We start from the raw sequence: 17,208 nt of genomic DNA on the forward strand, positions 1-17,208 counted from the left end.
TTCTTTCAGCCCCAGTTGGTCATTATAAAACACAGAACTCCCTCAGCTGTGAATTCAGAGACTTCTTAAATCTCAAAGTAACACAACCATGAAAAGATTTAATTATATTTCATCATTACAAAAAACACAGAAGAAAATGCTCATAAAAACATTTTAATTCACCAACAAATACCATGGCAACCACAATGAGCAGTAAGAGTGTTGAACAGCAGCAACAAGCACAAAGCCACAGTTCAGTCAGACATCACGTTCCTTCATCTCTGAAAAGCAGAGAGCTCCTGTGGCTGGAAAGCTACTGTTTGTCCACTGTGTTCAGTTGTTTCTGTGGTTGTTACGTGTGAAGTCTCAGTTTTCTGTCTCCACCTTGAGCCAGAACAGACTCTCTCTGGCTCTCTCTCTCTCTCTCTCTCTCTCTCTCTCTCTCTCTCCCTGTTTATGTCAAGGTTCAGGAATTTAAAGGAAATAGCTACGGCCACTGGTCAGAGTGTCTGCTCACCACATACACTCTCACACATCCTCACACACACACACACACAGAGGAATGTGTGGAGAAGCCACTCTGCTGTGATGTGTGTGAATGCACAGGAACAGACAGGGTATGCAGGTCCAAAATAACTGGGCTATAATCTGAGTGTGATCCACTGAAATGAAATCATTTGTATTCATTTATTTGTTTTCCATCAGTTAAAACTGACTTTACCTGGTTTTTACCTTGTTTTGTGTCCTTCCAACAAGGTGAAGTGTGATAGATGTTTTTTCCTCTGGCTGCTTCAGTTTCCTCCTCACAGTCCAGAGACATGCAGCTTTGGGGAGCTTGGCCTTAGCTCTGTGAGTGGTTGTTTTTATGCATTAACCCTGTGGTATAGTGCTGACCTGTGCAGGGTGTAGCCTGCCGGTGTGAGCTGTAATATGTTCTAGTCCCCTGCAAACCTTGGATGAATGGATGGAAAATACTGAAGTACAGGCCATCGACAGAGCCCCACAAAGCTCTGAAATAAAAAAAGGGGAAAAGAAAAAAACATGTTCAGTAACTAAATATTCAGTCTTTTACATGTTATGATGACATGACAACCTGGTGTACCTGGACATCTGCACTAACTCCTCTGTTGTAGAGAGTCAGGGAAGTGAGGACTGCATATGATGTGCCTCCTCCAGCTTTCCACATAAACATGGTTTTCATATGAATCGTTGAAACTCTTTTCTCTGAATCTGACCACAAGTAAACACAGAGTGACGGCCATTATGTTTCCTCAAATATCTGCAGCAGAGGTGGCAACAGCAAAGTTAGCACGACCACAATTATAGAAAATACACCAGGGTGAAATAAACCTTTTTTTTTTTTTGTTTTTTTGTTTTTTTTTATGATGAGCTAGTATATTCTAATATGGAGGTCTGTTTCAGCTGTCATTCACTGCTGCTACAATACACAGACCAACTTCCACACTATCACCCATCTGTATAAGGTTTCCTGTTGCTGTTTGCCGTCTCCTTGTTCTGAGCTTTTAGGTTTTGACGAGCTCAGGATCTAGATGTAACATCTGATTGTGATTGTTTCAGGACTCACTGGCTCCACACTGGTTGTTTTTGCTCCCTTATTTTCTTTAATTTAAGATTTTCAAACCGAACGTCCAGGTGTCGTGTCAGTGGAGCTGAGCGCTCAGTGCAGACATCAGCTGATAGATGAGTGAAGCACGTGTGATCTTTTTGATTGCATGGCTGATGGCAGTGCAGTCTACACGATATGTCTGTCTGACTCTAATGCAACCAGTCTCACACACACATGCACACACAGATTTGTTGCGAGCTGTGACACATAAAGCCAGAGCCGCTCCACCGTCCCCTCAGGTCCTGCGTTTTGAAGTCACTGTATCTCTGTGGTTGTTACGGTCTGGTTGTCTCCAAAGGTTTCAAACACCTGGCAGAGATCCCTGGCAAACATGGTGGAGGTTGGACCCCTGAACACCCCAAGGAGGATTCTGTCTCTGAGATACTTAAGTACCTGCACTGTGGGATTACGCTGATAAATTCAGCTCAGGTGCGGGGGGGCGTCGGGGGGTCACAGCCCACCTGTCTCTTCATTTCCTCAGGTGTGTTTTGGAGGGAACACACACAGATGCACGTACACAAAGAAGCGCTCCACGTCAGTTTTGCTGCAGGTATCCTGAGCTCATGTTTTCCCTCTCCTCTCTCTGCCCGACCTGTTGAAAATCCAGGTGCAGACACAGGAAGTAGCTTCAAATGTACCTAAACAAAATGCAGTTGTTATTCTGCTGTGCTGCTGCAGCTCAGGGGTTGCATCGTTGTCAACTCATTTGGCGAGCAGAAATATTAGTCTAATTCAGTGGGATGTGCAAGATCATAAAACGCAGATTAAATACACCTGTCTGCTGCAGAGCCCTTGGTCAGCCAATGAGATTTAAAGGTATCAGAGGGAGTTTTGGACCAAAGGTAGCCCTGCAGAGCAGTGGTTTTATCTGATGAAGGACCAGGGAACATTGACTGAGATACCCACATGTGTAACTTCACTTTCACGGCTGATCCACCATGTATCTCTCCTCTGTGTCCTTCCACCCCAGGTTGAAGGAGATCGACATGAGCGAGTATGACGCTGCCACATACGAGCGCTTCTCCTCCGCCGTCAGGAGACAGGTTCAGTCTCTGCGTATCATCCTGGACAGTTTACAGGTCAGCCTCACTCACTTTATTTGACACATGCTTCCTTGTTTTGATGAATATTTTCTCCTCAACACTGTGAGACAAGGCACAGCTACTGAGACGTTTGGAACTTAATCCAACTAAACTGTTCTTTTAGTCCAGTTGTTTGTCAGTTAACAACAGTCTTGGGGTCATAAGGAAGGTGACAATTGGTTCACCTCATACAAGCCCGCATGTGATGTGATGGTGAAGCAGGAAGGAGAGGGCGCTGTTCCCCAGGAGCGTTCTGATTGGTTGGTTGAATGAGAAGCCAGAGTGTTGGGAGTGGTGGTTACAAATCCAGGATGTGATATTGTCTCCATTTCATTATTTTAGCTTTGACTTTCCTCCCTTTGTTTGAGTGTCTGAGGGGAAATGTGCATTCAAGATGGGGTTTGGTGTGTGTGTGTGTGTGTGTGTGTGTGTGTGTGTGTGTGTGTGTGTGTGTGTGTGTGTGTGTGTGTGTGTGTGTGTGTGTGTGTGTGTGTACTTGTACTTGTACTTGCTACATAGTAAGTACCAAAAAAGTATTTTACTAACAGAGTGAGGACATTTTGGGAAAGTGAGGACATTTTGGCCGGTCCTCACTTTTTGAGACACCTTCAAATCACATTTTGAGGGTTAAGACTTGGTTTTAGAGTTATGGTTAGAATTAGGTTCAGGTTAAGGTTAGGGTCAGGGTTAGGGTTAGGCACTCAGTTGTGATGGTTAAGGTTAGGGTAAGGGGCTAGGGAATGCATTATGTCAATGAGTGTCCTCACAAAGATAGAAGTACAAGTGTGTCTGTGTGTGTGTGTGTGCGTGCGTGCGTGCGTGCGTGCGTGCGTGCGTGTGTGTGTGTGTGTGTGTGTGTGTGTGTGTGTGTGTGTGTGTGTTCATGTGGCTAAAGGAAAATCATGCAGCAGTGATTACAGAGCAGCGACACTAAGCCCTGCTCTATTTTTCTCCTGTCCAGGTGTGAAGCTCTGTTTGTATATGCTGTGTGGTGGGTGGGTGTTTGTGTGTGTTTGTGTTTTCCATCCAGGTGTTTGCAGCCATGCCAGCGCTGCCTTTGAGTGTGAACGCTGGTTATTGTTTGTATTTGTCCTTGCAGCCTCGGGGCTTTTTCACGCTGTAAAGGCGATGAGATTATACTAATCCCAGCAGGCGTGACTCCGTGAAGTCACGATATTTTTAGCAAAGCTGAAGAGTGATTTAAGAGTCTCACTCATACACACACACACATACACACAAACACCATAGCAACCATCGCTGGCAAGCTTTCAATAAAGATTCATTAATTTCTGAACCACTGGACCACACAGCATAAGGCCATGGAAGAGTGATGCTTGTAGTTTTGTGATAGACGCTGTGAAACCATGTGACCGGGCCGATAATTAAGATCATTTCATGCACATCTGTCAAAATGTCTTACTGTTTAAACTGCACTATTATTTTCATTTCCATTAATCTGCAGATTTCCTAAAGCTCAAGGTGAAACCATCAAATCCATAAGATTTTCACTTTAAAGACAAATAAAGGCAACGAATCCTCACAATTAAAATATGGAATCAGAGAATGTCATCGAACAGCATCTTACACAGCTAATTACAATCAGTAATGAAGTACATTTACTTGAGTACCTGTAATATGGGTACTTCACCTGAGTATTGTTTTCTTAAACTTATGACTTTATTCCACTTTACTGCACTTAAAGATAAGTATTGTAGTTTTAACTCCACTACATATCCATGAAGTACTTGTTACTTTGAGGCAAAGCTTTTAGTCAAGAGAATGAATTTTATTTTATTTTGAAAAATGTCAAAGGCCATACGTTGTACAGCCAAGTCAACACTGTCAGTGTGTGTGTGTGTGTGTGTGTGCGTGTGCGTGTGTGCTGTGGATGCAGTTTCACACTGCCATGCTGTTTTGTGTGGGTTGGGGCTTGTTAAATACAAAAAAATACACAAAAAGAAAAACAAAAAGTGTGGTATTATGAACAGTCTTTGTATGAAACTCTACAAGCTGTTTATTCTACAGCCAGTCAGTAGGACTCATCAGATTTAGAACCATCAGGTTCTGTAAATGTGGAACAACACAACAATGTGTTCACATAATAAACATGTGCTTTTGAATACTGAAGTATTTTTAAAAGCAAGTACTGCAGTACTTTATGTCACTTGTATTGCAGTAATATTATATTATATGCAGGAAATATACCAGGAGGATCTATACTTTGATTCCACATCTAGTGTACAGTATAATAGACGCTAATTCAATTTTTTGAATATAAATTAATTAATGAATCAAGCAAGTCAGTGTTTATGATAATTTGAATATTCATATTTAAAGATTCAATCATTACTTTTGCGGTTGTACAGTATTTTTTATATATAACTTAGATCATAAGAGCGGAGGGTGTAATAAATAACACGTCTGACTCTGAGGGTCAGTTTTTCTGGAGATGCTGGTCCAGATCTTTAAACTTAATTTCTCCTCTTGCACAATGTGTTTGCTCAGTCAGAGTCATCTACACTGTGTTCACCAGCACACGCCCACCTGTCTGTTGTCAGTGTTCCTCTGTGATGTTCAGTCCTCAGACACGATGTCACGTGTGACACGATGGTTATTGTGTGTTCCTTTGTGTCTCAGCACACACTGGGACAGGGCGGAGTGTCTTCCTTCCCTCCAGTGGAGGAGCTTTCTCCGTCCTCAAGGAGCAAACTGAAGATGGGAGAAAGTGATGTTGTTCTTCCTCTCCAGGCACCCTCCACCCCACCCCCACCCCAACCCCACCTCTCTTTGTTCAGGGGGTGTGCGCAGGAGGAAAAGTGGTCGTTGGGGTTGACAAATGTATGCATGTGCAATTGGCTGTGAGCACCTTTCAGTCTGCTCATACTGTAAATCTTTCTTATAGTCTATAAAGTGTCAGAGTCAATTACAAGTGTCTGGATTTTTTTCCTCTGACAGCTCCACCAGGATGAAATCTTCTTCCCTGGACTGAGTTTGAAATGTGTTTATGTGGTTTATTTGGTTGACTGGTGCTCAAACTGTGTGTGTGTGTGTGTTTCAGGCTAAAGGGAAGGAGCGACAGTGGCTGAAGAACCAGGCTCTGGGAGAACTGGATGATGCTAAAATCATTGATGGGCTGACTGGAGAGAAGGCCATATATAAACGCAGGGGAGAGCTGGACCCAGAGGTGTGTGTGTGTGTGTGTCTGTGTGTTTTGCTGAATATATTTAAACCCCACTGAAATACTGCCACACCTCCAAACACATACACACCCTCAGACTCACACACATAATTTTGACCTTTATCTTTCATATGGTACATTCCAGTGGTGTATGTAAGATTATTATAACACCCTGTGCTTCAGCTTGAGCTCACACACACACACACACACACACTCATACACACACACTCTTTCTAGTCATTTCTCCTGCTGTCACGTACACTTGAGTAAGCCTGCACACAGACACACACACACGGGGCTATGAGATAGTTCCCACACTAATCATACAAACACACACTAACCATAATATGCATACCATGTTTTTCTATGGTAGTTAGCTCCAAGTGCTGCATATTTTTGGTCTGGCCTGAAGGTCTGCTCTGAAATCCTGGCCTTGTTTTGAGTGTTATGTTAAGAATGCTACACTAAGTTCAACACAACACTCTACAAGCTCAGTGTTTCTTTATTTTAATCATTAGTTGCTGCTGATTTTTGACTGTGTGTGCGGCGCCCTGTGTGTTTACAGCTGGGCAGTCCTCAGCAGAAGCCCAAGCGTCTGCGGGTGCTGGCCGACGTGTCGGGCAGCATGTACCGCTTCAATGGCGTGGACGGCAGGCTGGAGCGCTCCATGGAGGCGGTGTGTATGGTCATGGAGGCTCTGGAGAGCTACGAGCACAAGTTCAAGGTGAGACCTACCCGGAAGAATTTATACCTCACATCCTCAAGCCACCACCATCTATAATCAGGTGATGGGAAATCAGGAAATTATGAAATAAAACACATATTACAGCATATTTGATCTTGTCCGAGATCTCTGCATTTGGCAATCATAACATTTGTCCTGTAGTCTCCTGCAGTAGAGTTCTGCAGTATTACAACTTACCCCTAGAAACTGTTTCCGATCCTTTCCACTCATAGGCCTCTGACACACTGGATGTATGTGAGTGGCGGCTGTGGAACGTCTTGTTTTTCATTTCGGCACCCGTGTTAACGGATTAGAGCGAGCACACTGCCTGTGTGAAATGTCACACCCCTCTCAGCTGCATCACCTGATCTGAAAATTCAGTGTCTCATCTATTTTCACGTGTGACGTGCGTCTTGCAGCGAAAAAAGACGGAGAAGAGACTTGCTGATGTCATATTGACATCATACCAGTAATATCACACAAAACTGACACCTTCTACTGTAGTTGTCCAGGCTCTGAATATGAATATGAAGAGAAATCCAACATTCAAGTATCCTGCAAACTCTTTGTAGACAGACAGAGCTGCAGTAGCAGTGACGCAGCAGACACGCAGCCTGTGTGAAGACCTACACGTTTTTACGCAGAAGATCAGTAACGACAGCCACGCCACACATCCAGTGTGCCCCCGACATAACCTGCAGTGCCAGTGTGCACACCTGTGTCTGTGTGTTCCCTGCTGCCTGCTCCCAGCCCTGTCTCCTCTTCATCACTGCACTGACTCATCTCTGAGGCTGAAAAAGAAGAAGAACAGGAACAACAAATACAAATATTAAAAACGTCTTATATTATTATATCATTTGCGTTAGCTAGATGTTGATAACACAAAGTGAAATTTCCAGCTGATACAAGCACAGGGTTGCTCAAAAACTCGTAGCAGCTATATTAGCTATTACACCTTAGCTTAGCATTTCAGCTGCTAAGCATTCAGTCTCTACTGGATGTTGGAATAAATCTGATATTCTGGAGCATGTCGCTGCTTCGTCCTCCTCGAGTATTTTTTTTCTCAGTTCTAGCCTTCTCTGCTCCACCTTTCTCATATATATTTAACAGATTACCAAAACGTCTCTGATGACTCTGTATGAGCTCAAAGGAGAGTTCATCGCTGTTATTTATTGGGTCATTAGTTGACCAATTACAATTCAAGACACAGGGTTGGACCAATTTCAGAGGGGCCACTCAGACTTGGTTGCAGTTCACACACTGGATGAGACACAGTTTCAGCTGGCCAGACAGTCCAGCAAGGAAGCCTCTTTTTATATAATGCAGTATGTTCAGTCTGGCACACACAATAATCAGTCTGGCCCTGAAACGGCCCACTGGGACTTCTCCTGACCCTCCTGATTACCACTCCACTACTGAATACATGTCACATGAAGACTTTGTATTCAGGAGAACTTTCATCTCTGACTTAATCTGGATTTTAACCATTTTTGTTCACATATGAACAAGTCAATGTGTTGAAGCCGTTTCACCGTTGGAAACCGTTTATAATCAGGTTTTAACCCCCAGTACCAAGTATCAGCAGCCGAGCCTTTCTTTCTCTGGTGAAATTCATTTCACACCACCGAGCAGTATGAGACTTTATGTGGATAATTCCTGGGTCAATAAACTTCAGCCACCAGTGTAAAAAAGGGAGACAGACTTCTTGGCCCCTAAGTGACACTCAAGCCAACCTAACACTGATCACATATCAGTGTCTCACACACAGACACACACACACACACAGGCACACACACACACACACGTTAGTGTTCCTCATCACATGTCAGTGTATGTAACACCACTTACATAAAAGTGTGTCTGTGCTACCTGCAGCCTTACACTGTGTGTGTGTGTGTGTGTGTGTGTGTGTGTGTGTGGTGGGTCCACTGATGGTGGTAAATAGAGATGGCATGATGCAGTTATATCATGTCCAATTTATTACGGTCATCAGACATTTATGACCCAGAAAAAAAATCAAGAACATCAGTGTCATGGATTAAAAACCTTTTAATATTTCTATATATATTTCTATATTATTTTATTATTATTATTATGAATTAAACTTAAAGACTCTTGGACCCTGGACAGTATGGTCTGAAAAGATCTTTTTGAAAAAAACATGCTTTATACCCAGCAACAGCAACATGGATGTCTGAGACACACAGTCGCATACCTCTGACCGCCACAGTCATGACTGGTCTTTTTAGAAATAGCCCATATACGTAATACCGGGGCCCTGAAATAGCTAAGCGGAGACCCCGGTGCCAGTGTGACCCAGCCTTGTGTAAGCCAGTCAGGATGGCTGGTCTGTGGCAGCGTTAACATGCTGCAGTGGAGCCAGTTACGACCAGACGTTCCTGCGTCTTCACACTTCACAGTATCATTCTTGGTCCTGGTTAAACAAAAGTCTGAGTTGTGTAACCATTGAAATGCTGTCAGCGTTTCTACACATACATTTTGTCTCTGTGTCTTCCTCCTGCTGTCTCTTCTTCGCAGTACGACATCGTGGGCCACTCTGGCGACGGCTACGACATCGAGCTGGTCAGAGCAGACAAAGTCCCCAAGAATAACAAACAGAGACTCAAAGTGCTCAAGGTAAAGATTCACACTGTCCTGTGACACTGGTGGTTGTCATATGCATTTAAAAGTAAACAGATCTGGGCGTGTGGAGCTAGAAAGATGTGAGTTTACCAGACTCCTGAAGCCTCCAGGATACATTAGCTGCTGCTAGCATAACACACCCACATCTCAGACTGTGGGTAATGTAGGCACCAAGTTTTGATGAGTAAGAAAAGAAGAATGTATGGAGTAAAAAAAACATCATGTTTGTTGATACTACGTCTGTCAATTGTTCAGTAATAACAAACCTTTTCTCCACTTAGCCCTTTTTTTTAATACATATATGTCCTTCATTGCCTTCTCTTCTTTCCCTCGCTCTCTCTCCTCCTCTCTCGCCCTGCAGACCATGCACGCCCACTCTCAGTTCTGCATGAGCGGCGACTACACCCTGGAGGGCACGGAGGCCAGCATCAAGGACCTGGCACGAGAAGAAGCCGACGAGCACTTTGTGGTGGTGCTCAGCGACGCCAACCTGGAGCGCTACGGCATCCGGCCCGAGCGCTTCGCCCGCGTCCTGACCTCTGACCCTCAGGTCAACGCCTTCGCCATCTTCATCGGATCCCTTGGCGATCAGGCCGAGAGGTGAGGAGGTGGAGTTGTGGCAGGTTGCAGTAGAGGAAATATGAAGAGTAAAGAGCCAAAGACTGGTATAAACAGTAAATCTTGACCGTAGCTGAACTTCTGAAACCAATAAAGAACGACTAGACTTCAAAGTTAAGTAGAACAATGACCATCCAATTTAGTCTGGCTGAGACCTACTCATGTTCCCCCCTGCTGCTGGTCCTGCTGACCTTTACTGTCACATCCCAGATTAACTGCTGAGCTTTGCAGCAAGCACAAAAGAGGAGTAAAATCCTCTCCTTCCTCTTATTGCCATTCTGCTCCAGGCTCCTACTGTAGCTCCTGGCCCAGCGTGCTTCACATCCTCTGTGCTGACGCTCACGGGCCTCGCATGAGCCTTTCAAGAGCCACTGCTTCGTGGTTAGACTGCAGTCATAAGATTAAAGACCTTCCAGAATGACAATGACCTGTTTTGCTCCCTGCTCAACAGCAAAGAAGCTGAGAGAGCGAGAAAGAGACCTCTGACCCATGAAAGGAGCTAAAAGGAATTACTCTTTAACTCCAGTGGTTGAGGTCAGGTAGAAATTAACTCTGAATGCACAGAGGGTTCAAGTCAAAATTTGGAGAAAGAGGAATGAGAGTAATACATTCACATGTCATGGAAGCATGCAAGCGCAGGAACTTGTTCTGGGAAGCCACTTAATTTGATGTTAGGACACTTTGGGAAAAACTGTTTCTATCTCTGCTTGACTATCTAAGCTTGTGTGTGTCCTCACTTAAAGGTCCCCTGTAGTCTAAAGGTAGATGTCCATGTGTTTTTGATTATAAAGCAGGTCTAGGTTCTATATTAATACTGTGAAAGTATCAAAGCCTCAGTCCACAGAGAAATGCACACAGCCTGTATTCAGAAACTGAGCCTTAAAACCAGCCGTCAGGACTTCTGGAACTTTGTGATGTTACAACAAAGCAGTGCGTCTCTTCTGATTGGCTCACCAATCTGTTTTTACTGGAGCTCCAGAGAGAAGCCTGAGAGAGGAGATGTAAAACTACATTGAGATGGTCTTTGGTTATTAAAGGTCCCATATTTTACACTTTTCCAGTGTTTTATTTGAAGTGCTAATGTCCATAAGAAGGTATATTGGTGGTTTTAAGGCTCAGTTTCTTCTCTGTGGACTGAGGCTTTGATACAGTGCATCCGGAAAGTATTCACAGCGCTTCACTTTTTCCACATTTTGTTATGTTACGGCCTTATACCAAAATGGATTCAATTCATTTTTTACTTCAAAATTCTACACACAATATCCCATAATGACAAAGTGAAAAAGGCTTGCTTAAAATTTTTGCAAATATATTAAAAATAAAAAACAAAAAACATCACATGTACATAAGTATTCACAGCCTTTGCCATGACACTCAAAATGGAGCTCAGGTGCATCCTGTTTCCACTGATCATCCTTCAGATGTTTCTACAACTTGATTGGAGTCCACCTGTGGTAAATTCAGTCTATTGGACATGATTTGGAAAGGCACACACCTGTCTATATAAGGTCCCATAGCTGACAGTGCATGTCAGAGCACAAACAAAGCCATGAAGTCCAAGGAATTGTCTGTAGACCTCAGAGACAGGATTGTATCAAGGCACAGATCTGGGGAAGAGTACAGAAAAATTCCTACAGCATTGAAGGTCCTAATGAGCACAGTGGCCTCCATCATCTGTAAATGGAAGAAGTTTGGAACCACCAGGACTAGAGCTGGCCGCCCGGCCAATCTGAGCGATCGGGGCAGAATGGCCTAAGTCAGGGAGGTGACCAAGAACCTGATGGTCACTCTGACAGTGCTCCAGCGTTGCTCTGTAGAGAAAGGAGAACCTTCGAGAAGAACAATAATTTCTGCAGCCTTCCACCAATCAGGCCTGTATGGTAGAGTGGCCAGATGGAAGACACTCCTCAGTAAAAGGCGCATGACAGCCTGCCTGGAGTTTGCCAAAAGGAACCTGAAGGACTCTCAGACCATGAGAAACAAAATTCTCTGGTCTGATGAAACAAAGATTGAACTCTTTGGCCTGAATGCCAAGCGTCATGTCTGGAGGCAACCAGGCACCGCTCATCACCTGGCCAATACCATCCCTACAGTGAAGCATGGTGGTGGCAGCATCGTTCTGTGGGGATGTTTTTCGGCAGCAGGAACTGGGAGACTAGTCAGGGTCGAGGGAAAGATGAATGCAGCAATGTACAGAGACATCCTTGATGATAACCTGCTCCACAGCGCTCTGGACCTCGGGCTGGGGCGAAGGTTCGTCTTCCAACAGGACAATGACCCTAAGCACACAGCCAAGATAACAAAGGAGTGGCTTCAGATCAACTCTGTGAATGTCCTTGAGTGGCCCAGCCAGAGCCCAGACTTGAACCCGATTGAACACCTCTGGAGAGATCTGAAAATGGCTGTGCACCGACGCTCCCCACCCAACCTGATGGAGCTTGAGAGGTTCTGCAAAGAAGAATGGGAGAAACTGTCCAGAAATAGGTGTGCCAAGCTTGTAGCATCATACTCAAAAAGACTTGAGGCTGTAATTGCTGCCAAAGGCGCTTCAACAAAGTATTGAGCAAAGGCTGTGAATACTTATGTACATGTGATTTTTTTTGTTTTTTATTTTTAATATATTTGCAAAAATTGTAAGCAAAGTTTTTTCACTTCGTCCTTATGGGGTATTGTGTGTAGAATTTTGAGGTAAAAAATGAATTTAATCCATTTTGGAATCGGGCTGTAACATAACAAAATGTGGAAAAAGTGAAGTGCTGTGAATACTTTCCGGATGCACTGTACTGTCACAGTATTAATATAAAACCTAGACCTGCTTTATAATCAAAAGACAAATGGACATCTACCTTTATACAATATGGGACCTTTAAAGGACACACTACTAATTGAAAGAAGAATGCATAAGCTAATGGGAACAGAACAGAGAAGAAAGAGAGCCATCAGAGGTGGTGGGTTTATGTAAAGGACTGAAACTCAGTTAAAATGTCTGTGTTGTCTTGTTCCAAAGCTCCTCCATGTGAACGACAGCCCACTCATTCCCACACTGTTGTCTGTCAGAGGAAATGTCTTCAACCAACTCACACAGCAAACAAGTGCTCGTCTGTCTTTTTATTTTGGGAAACGATTCTTTTGCTAATGTTCAGTCCCTCTGTTTGACCCCAAACTTTTTCTTTTTTTGTCTTTGTTTCAGACTCCAAAAGACGCTTCCAGCAGGGAGATCCTTCGTTGCCATGGACACTAAGCAGATCCCCCAAATACTGCAGCAGATCTTCACATCTACAGTGCTGTCCAGTGCCTGAGGCTGACACAAACACGCACTTGCTCACCTTATCTCACACATTCAAAACCTCATCATTTGTTCTGCATGTTGTGAAACTTGTCAGACTCTTGTCACAGTGACTTATCACGACGTGTCCTTAACCCACTTATCATTTAACTTTATCTGAGCTGTATCAGGTCTGCAGACTCGCCTTTGTACAGGCAGCCTTTGGAAAGACAGGTTATGTTTATTATTTCACAGAAGCCCTGAATCTGTGATTGTTAGGGTGACAGTTACAGAATGCTCAGCTGCTTTGTAGTGTCCCTGTGGGAGTGGACACTGTACAATATGGTCAAGAAAAAGCCTGTGATCTCGTGCAGTATGACTGTATTCTGCTGTGAAATGACACGCACTGCAGGGCTAACTACAGTGACATTATGACTGCCTGGAGCCTGTCTTGGACCCCATGAGGGGATCAAACACAGCCTAACCTGTTGTTGTTTTTAACTGTGTTTTTTGCCGACAGCGCTGACGCACACACGCACACGTCTCTGTCCTGTTTTGGGTTGTGAGCGACTTCTCTCACAGAGGAAAGAGTCGTGAACTTGAGATGGCCTCACTTATTTTGGACTTCCTGCTCATTTATCGTCCGTCGCGCAGAGAAACACACAGGAAGGGAAACACTAACGCGCCACCTGACCAACACTTGGATGCGGCGCACAGCAACAACTTGGCTCCTGTGGAATGCTGGGACTGTGACCAGGGAATTTCCCACCTGACTGCACATGCTCTTTAAAGGCAGCCGCCATTGCACAACCCCCTGTCGTGTGTGTGTGTGTGTGTGTGTGTGTGTGTGTGTGTGTGTGTGTGTGTGTGTGTGTGTGTGTGTGTGTGTGTGTGTGTGTGTGTGTGTGTGTGTGTGTGTGTGTGTGTTCTCAGATCAGAGATCACCTTTCATTGCCGGACCTCCCACTCCTCTCTCTCAAACACAAACATCTCTGCCACTGTAAGGCAGCACATTAGTAGCAGAATCTATGACTTTGTGTGTCAGTGTGGGTTCGGTTGTGTGTGTTCAGATATGAAGTGCACACAGACCTGTGTGTGTGTACATCATCTCAGTAACACTTTATTTTGCAGTTCTTTTATTTTCCTGCTAATTTCATGGAAATTTTCTTCACAATTTTACTAAAAGTGATCTGGTATTTAGCTGTTAATTATTAGGATATTTCCAATATAATAAGAAGGGAAATGGAGAAAGTGTCAGTTGCTACTGTAACAACTTACATTTGAATTAGAAAAAAAAAACAAAAAACAAAAAGGAAATTGTGGATTAAGTAAGTGAAAAATAGTTCATAAAGAGACTGAGTTTCCTACAAATACAAACAAAAATGTGCCACAGTGAGTCACTTTATTTCACAGCCCACCTGTTTGGAAGTATAACTGCTGAGTCAATAACATTTTATAGCATGGAGGGTGTTTGATTTGTTGATCATTATTAGTTTGAAATACTAAAGAATAGAATTTATTTTTCTTGAAAACTCAGATATAAGAAGCAGGTACATAATGATAATGAACAACAGTTAGCTGGAAAATATGGGACCTGTAAAATAAAGTATTGCCATCATTTCTATTGTATGTTTCTCTGCTCAGAGACCTCGTGCTGTGCAGTTAGATTGAATCTCCCTTTCTGTGTCAGCTCTCAGCCACGTGCATCCAGAACCACATCAGTTTGGTCCGTGGTTGTTAAGTTTGGTGTTCATGCCTGACTCTGCTATACTGAAAGGATCAATAATTATCAGTCTTTACTGATCCCTGGTTGATAGAGGGATGCCCTTGTTTTGATTAATCGCTCTTCTGACCTCCTCTCCGGCTCTTTCTCTCACGCTGCTGATTAGTTAGAAAGAGGAAAAGTGACTTCACAGGACTCGTGTCTGTGTAGACATTTTGCAGAAACTTGGGTTTGGGTTTGTAGGCATTTAAAATGTGACAGAAGCATTTTAAAATGATACTCATTTTAATGTATTTAATTGTACATTGTTATTAATTTATTTGAAATGTACAAAATTTTAATAAATGATGTTAGCATTGCTCAGATGATTCCTCCCAGGTTTTGTATTGAACCATATTTCTACTATTGGCTCATTATTACACAAATAATGAATCATTAGCAACTGTACCTCTAACCTTTGCATTTGCAACCATTATTCTCTAATCATTATTGTCCTAAGAAAATATTGTATCTCCAGATGTGATCATTTTCAGTTTACTTTTATTTAAACTAAATAACAAGATATACTTGATAAGATAAATAAAACTTCTAAAAATTCATTGGATTATCTGAAAAATGCATCGTCATAAAGCTGAAAACAGGTTTAGCTCGTAAAAAGTGCTTTAACTCCCCATATTTAACATTTACATGCATTGTTAAAACATTTAAAGGTCCCACATTATATAAATGTAGATGTCCATGTGTTTTTTGATTATAAAGCAGGTCTAGGTTCTATATTAATACTGTGAAAGTATCAAAGCCTCAGTCCACAGAGAAATGCACACAGCCTGTATTCAGAAACTGAGCCTTAAAACCAGCCGTCAGGACTTCTGGAACTTTGTGATGTCACAACAAAGCAGTCACTGCTCTCAGCCATACCTTGTCCCAACATCCAACCTTGCAGGATTTGGTTTCTCTGGTGTATTTTTTATTGGATCACTCAGAAAACAGTCAGCCAATCAGAAGAGAGGCTCAGATCCTCTCTTCTGATTGGCTCGAGCTCCAGAGAGAAGCCTGAGAGAGGAGATGTAAAACTACACTGAGATGATTTTTGGCTCTTAAAACCACAAATTTATCTTCTTATGGATATCAACATTTCAAATAAAACACAGGAAGTGTAAGATATGGGACCTTTAATAACTGGCCTATAACACCCTGTTATTTAGTTAAGGGCATAAATAGTACAGTAGGAAGACATATTTTATATTACTACAACTGCTGTGTTATTGTTCATCAACTGTTTCTACAGCAGCCCTCACTGCTTAAAGAAGGAGTTACAGTTGTGAACAAATACATAAATTAATACTTATATTTTCTTACAACTGCATTATTTGTGTGTTATTAGTGTTTCATTAAATTTTTTTTTACTTCTTATGGAGTCTTAAAATGCCAAAATCATTAATGCACACTTAAACCACAAAAGACATTTTTACACAGTATTAGAAGTATCCAGTAGTATTAGTAAAGAAGGAATGATTCTCCTGTAAAGTAATACAGTAAGTGCACACAGTGTGTTATGGGTGTGTTATTGTTTTGTGTATTATTCTTCAGGAGACCAGACGCTTTTGATTCTTAGAAACCAAGGGACTTCTTAGAATCACAGACCACTCAGCCTCCCTCTCATTTCCTCCATGGTCACTTTTTCCATGTGTTGTAATGATGCATTCAGTCAACCACGATCACCCAGCATCCCCTCCCTCTCCGGACCAGCCAGAACAACACAACACATACTACACATACTACACAACTCTTCACAAGTATCATCCTCTGCAAATTAGGTCCCTAAAATCTTGCATAAGACATTAAATTCAGCAGCCTCCAGGACAACACGCTGCTGGTGGGGTTTAGTGCTCCACCACCCACCGTTAATTTGTAAATCTGTTGCCATTTCTTTGATGTCTTTTTCCTCAATGTTTCTTCTAATGTGGGCTCTGAAGATTATGTATGTTTCTTCCCTTCTTTTCCTCCTCTCCTTCCTTTGTTTATTCCAATCAAACATCTGAAAAAATGAATGTTTTGTTCCTGTGGAGCAGAAGATTTTGTTCCAGGAAAGGTGTATCCGACTTGTGGAGTCCAAATATCAGAAAACTCATCAGTAACTGGCAGTTAAGTTCATATTACAGGCAGAATAGATACATTTATATAAAATGCTGTATTATTCACACCACAGCCTCTGCCTTGGCCCTGTCTGGCCTGCAGAAAGGGTTCTGTGAAGGTAATGACACTGCTGTCGGTTCCACTTTCCTGCCAGTTTCCTGTACTACACGGCTTTATTGACACACTGTGTGTCAGCCTGGTTTCAACAATGACAAACTGACTCTTAGAATGAA

At 42.8% G+C, this 17,208-nt stretch overlaps 1 protein-coding gene across 3 annotated transcripts in view; it reads left to right on the forward strand.

Moving 5' to 3' along the window:
- Window positions 1-15,198, forward strand: part of vwa8 (von Willebrand factor A domain containing 8) — an 81,008-nt gene extending 65,810 nt beyond the window's left edge. The window contains exons 40-46 of one of the 3 annotated variants that reach the window (XR_011691739.1): window positions 2,577-2,685; window positions 5,747-5,872; window positions 6,432-6,590; window positions 9,129-9,227; window positions 9,595-9,833; window positions 13,042-13,995; window positions 14,050-15,198. Coding sequence is in view for 1 of the 3 variants with exons in the window: in XM_071484144.1 (XP_071340245.1) it covers window positions 2,577-2,685; window positions 5,747-5,872; window positions 6,432-6,590; window positions 9,129-9,227; window positions 9,595-9,833; window positions 13,042-13,150 (841 nt within the window). In the remaining 2 variants the exon portion in view is untranslated. Of the gene's footprint in view, window positions 1-2,576; window positions 2,686-5,746; window positions 5,873-6,431; window positions 6,591-9,128; window positions 9,228-9,594; window positions 9,834-13,041 lie in introns of all 3 variants that reach the window. The other 2 variants (XR_011691741.1, XM_071484144.1) reach the window with 2 other exon arrangements.
- Window positions 15,199-17,208: the final 2,010 nt, after the last annotated feature.

The sequence above is a fragment of the Trachinotus anak genome, unplaced genomic scaffold (assembly GCF_046630095.1).
Source record: "Trachinotus anak isolate AG129_WGS33_773 ecotype Australia unplaced genomic scaffold, CSIRO_AGI_Tana_v1 ptg000001l, whole genome shotgun sequence".
Classification (NCBI taxonomy): domain Eukaryota; kingdom Metazoa; phylum Chordata; class Actinopteri; order Carangiformes; family Carangidae; genus Trachinotus; species Trachinotus anak.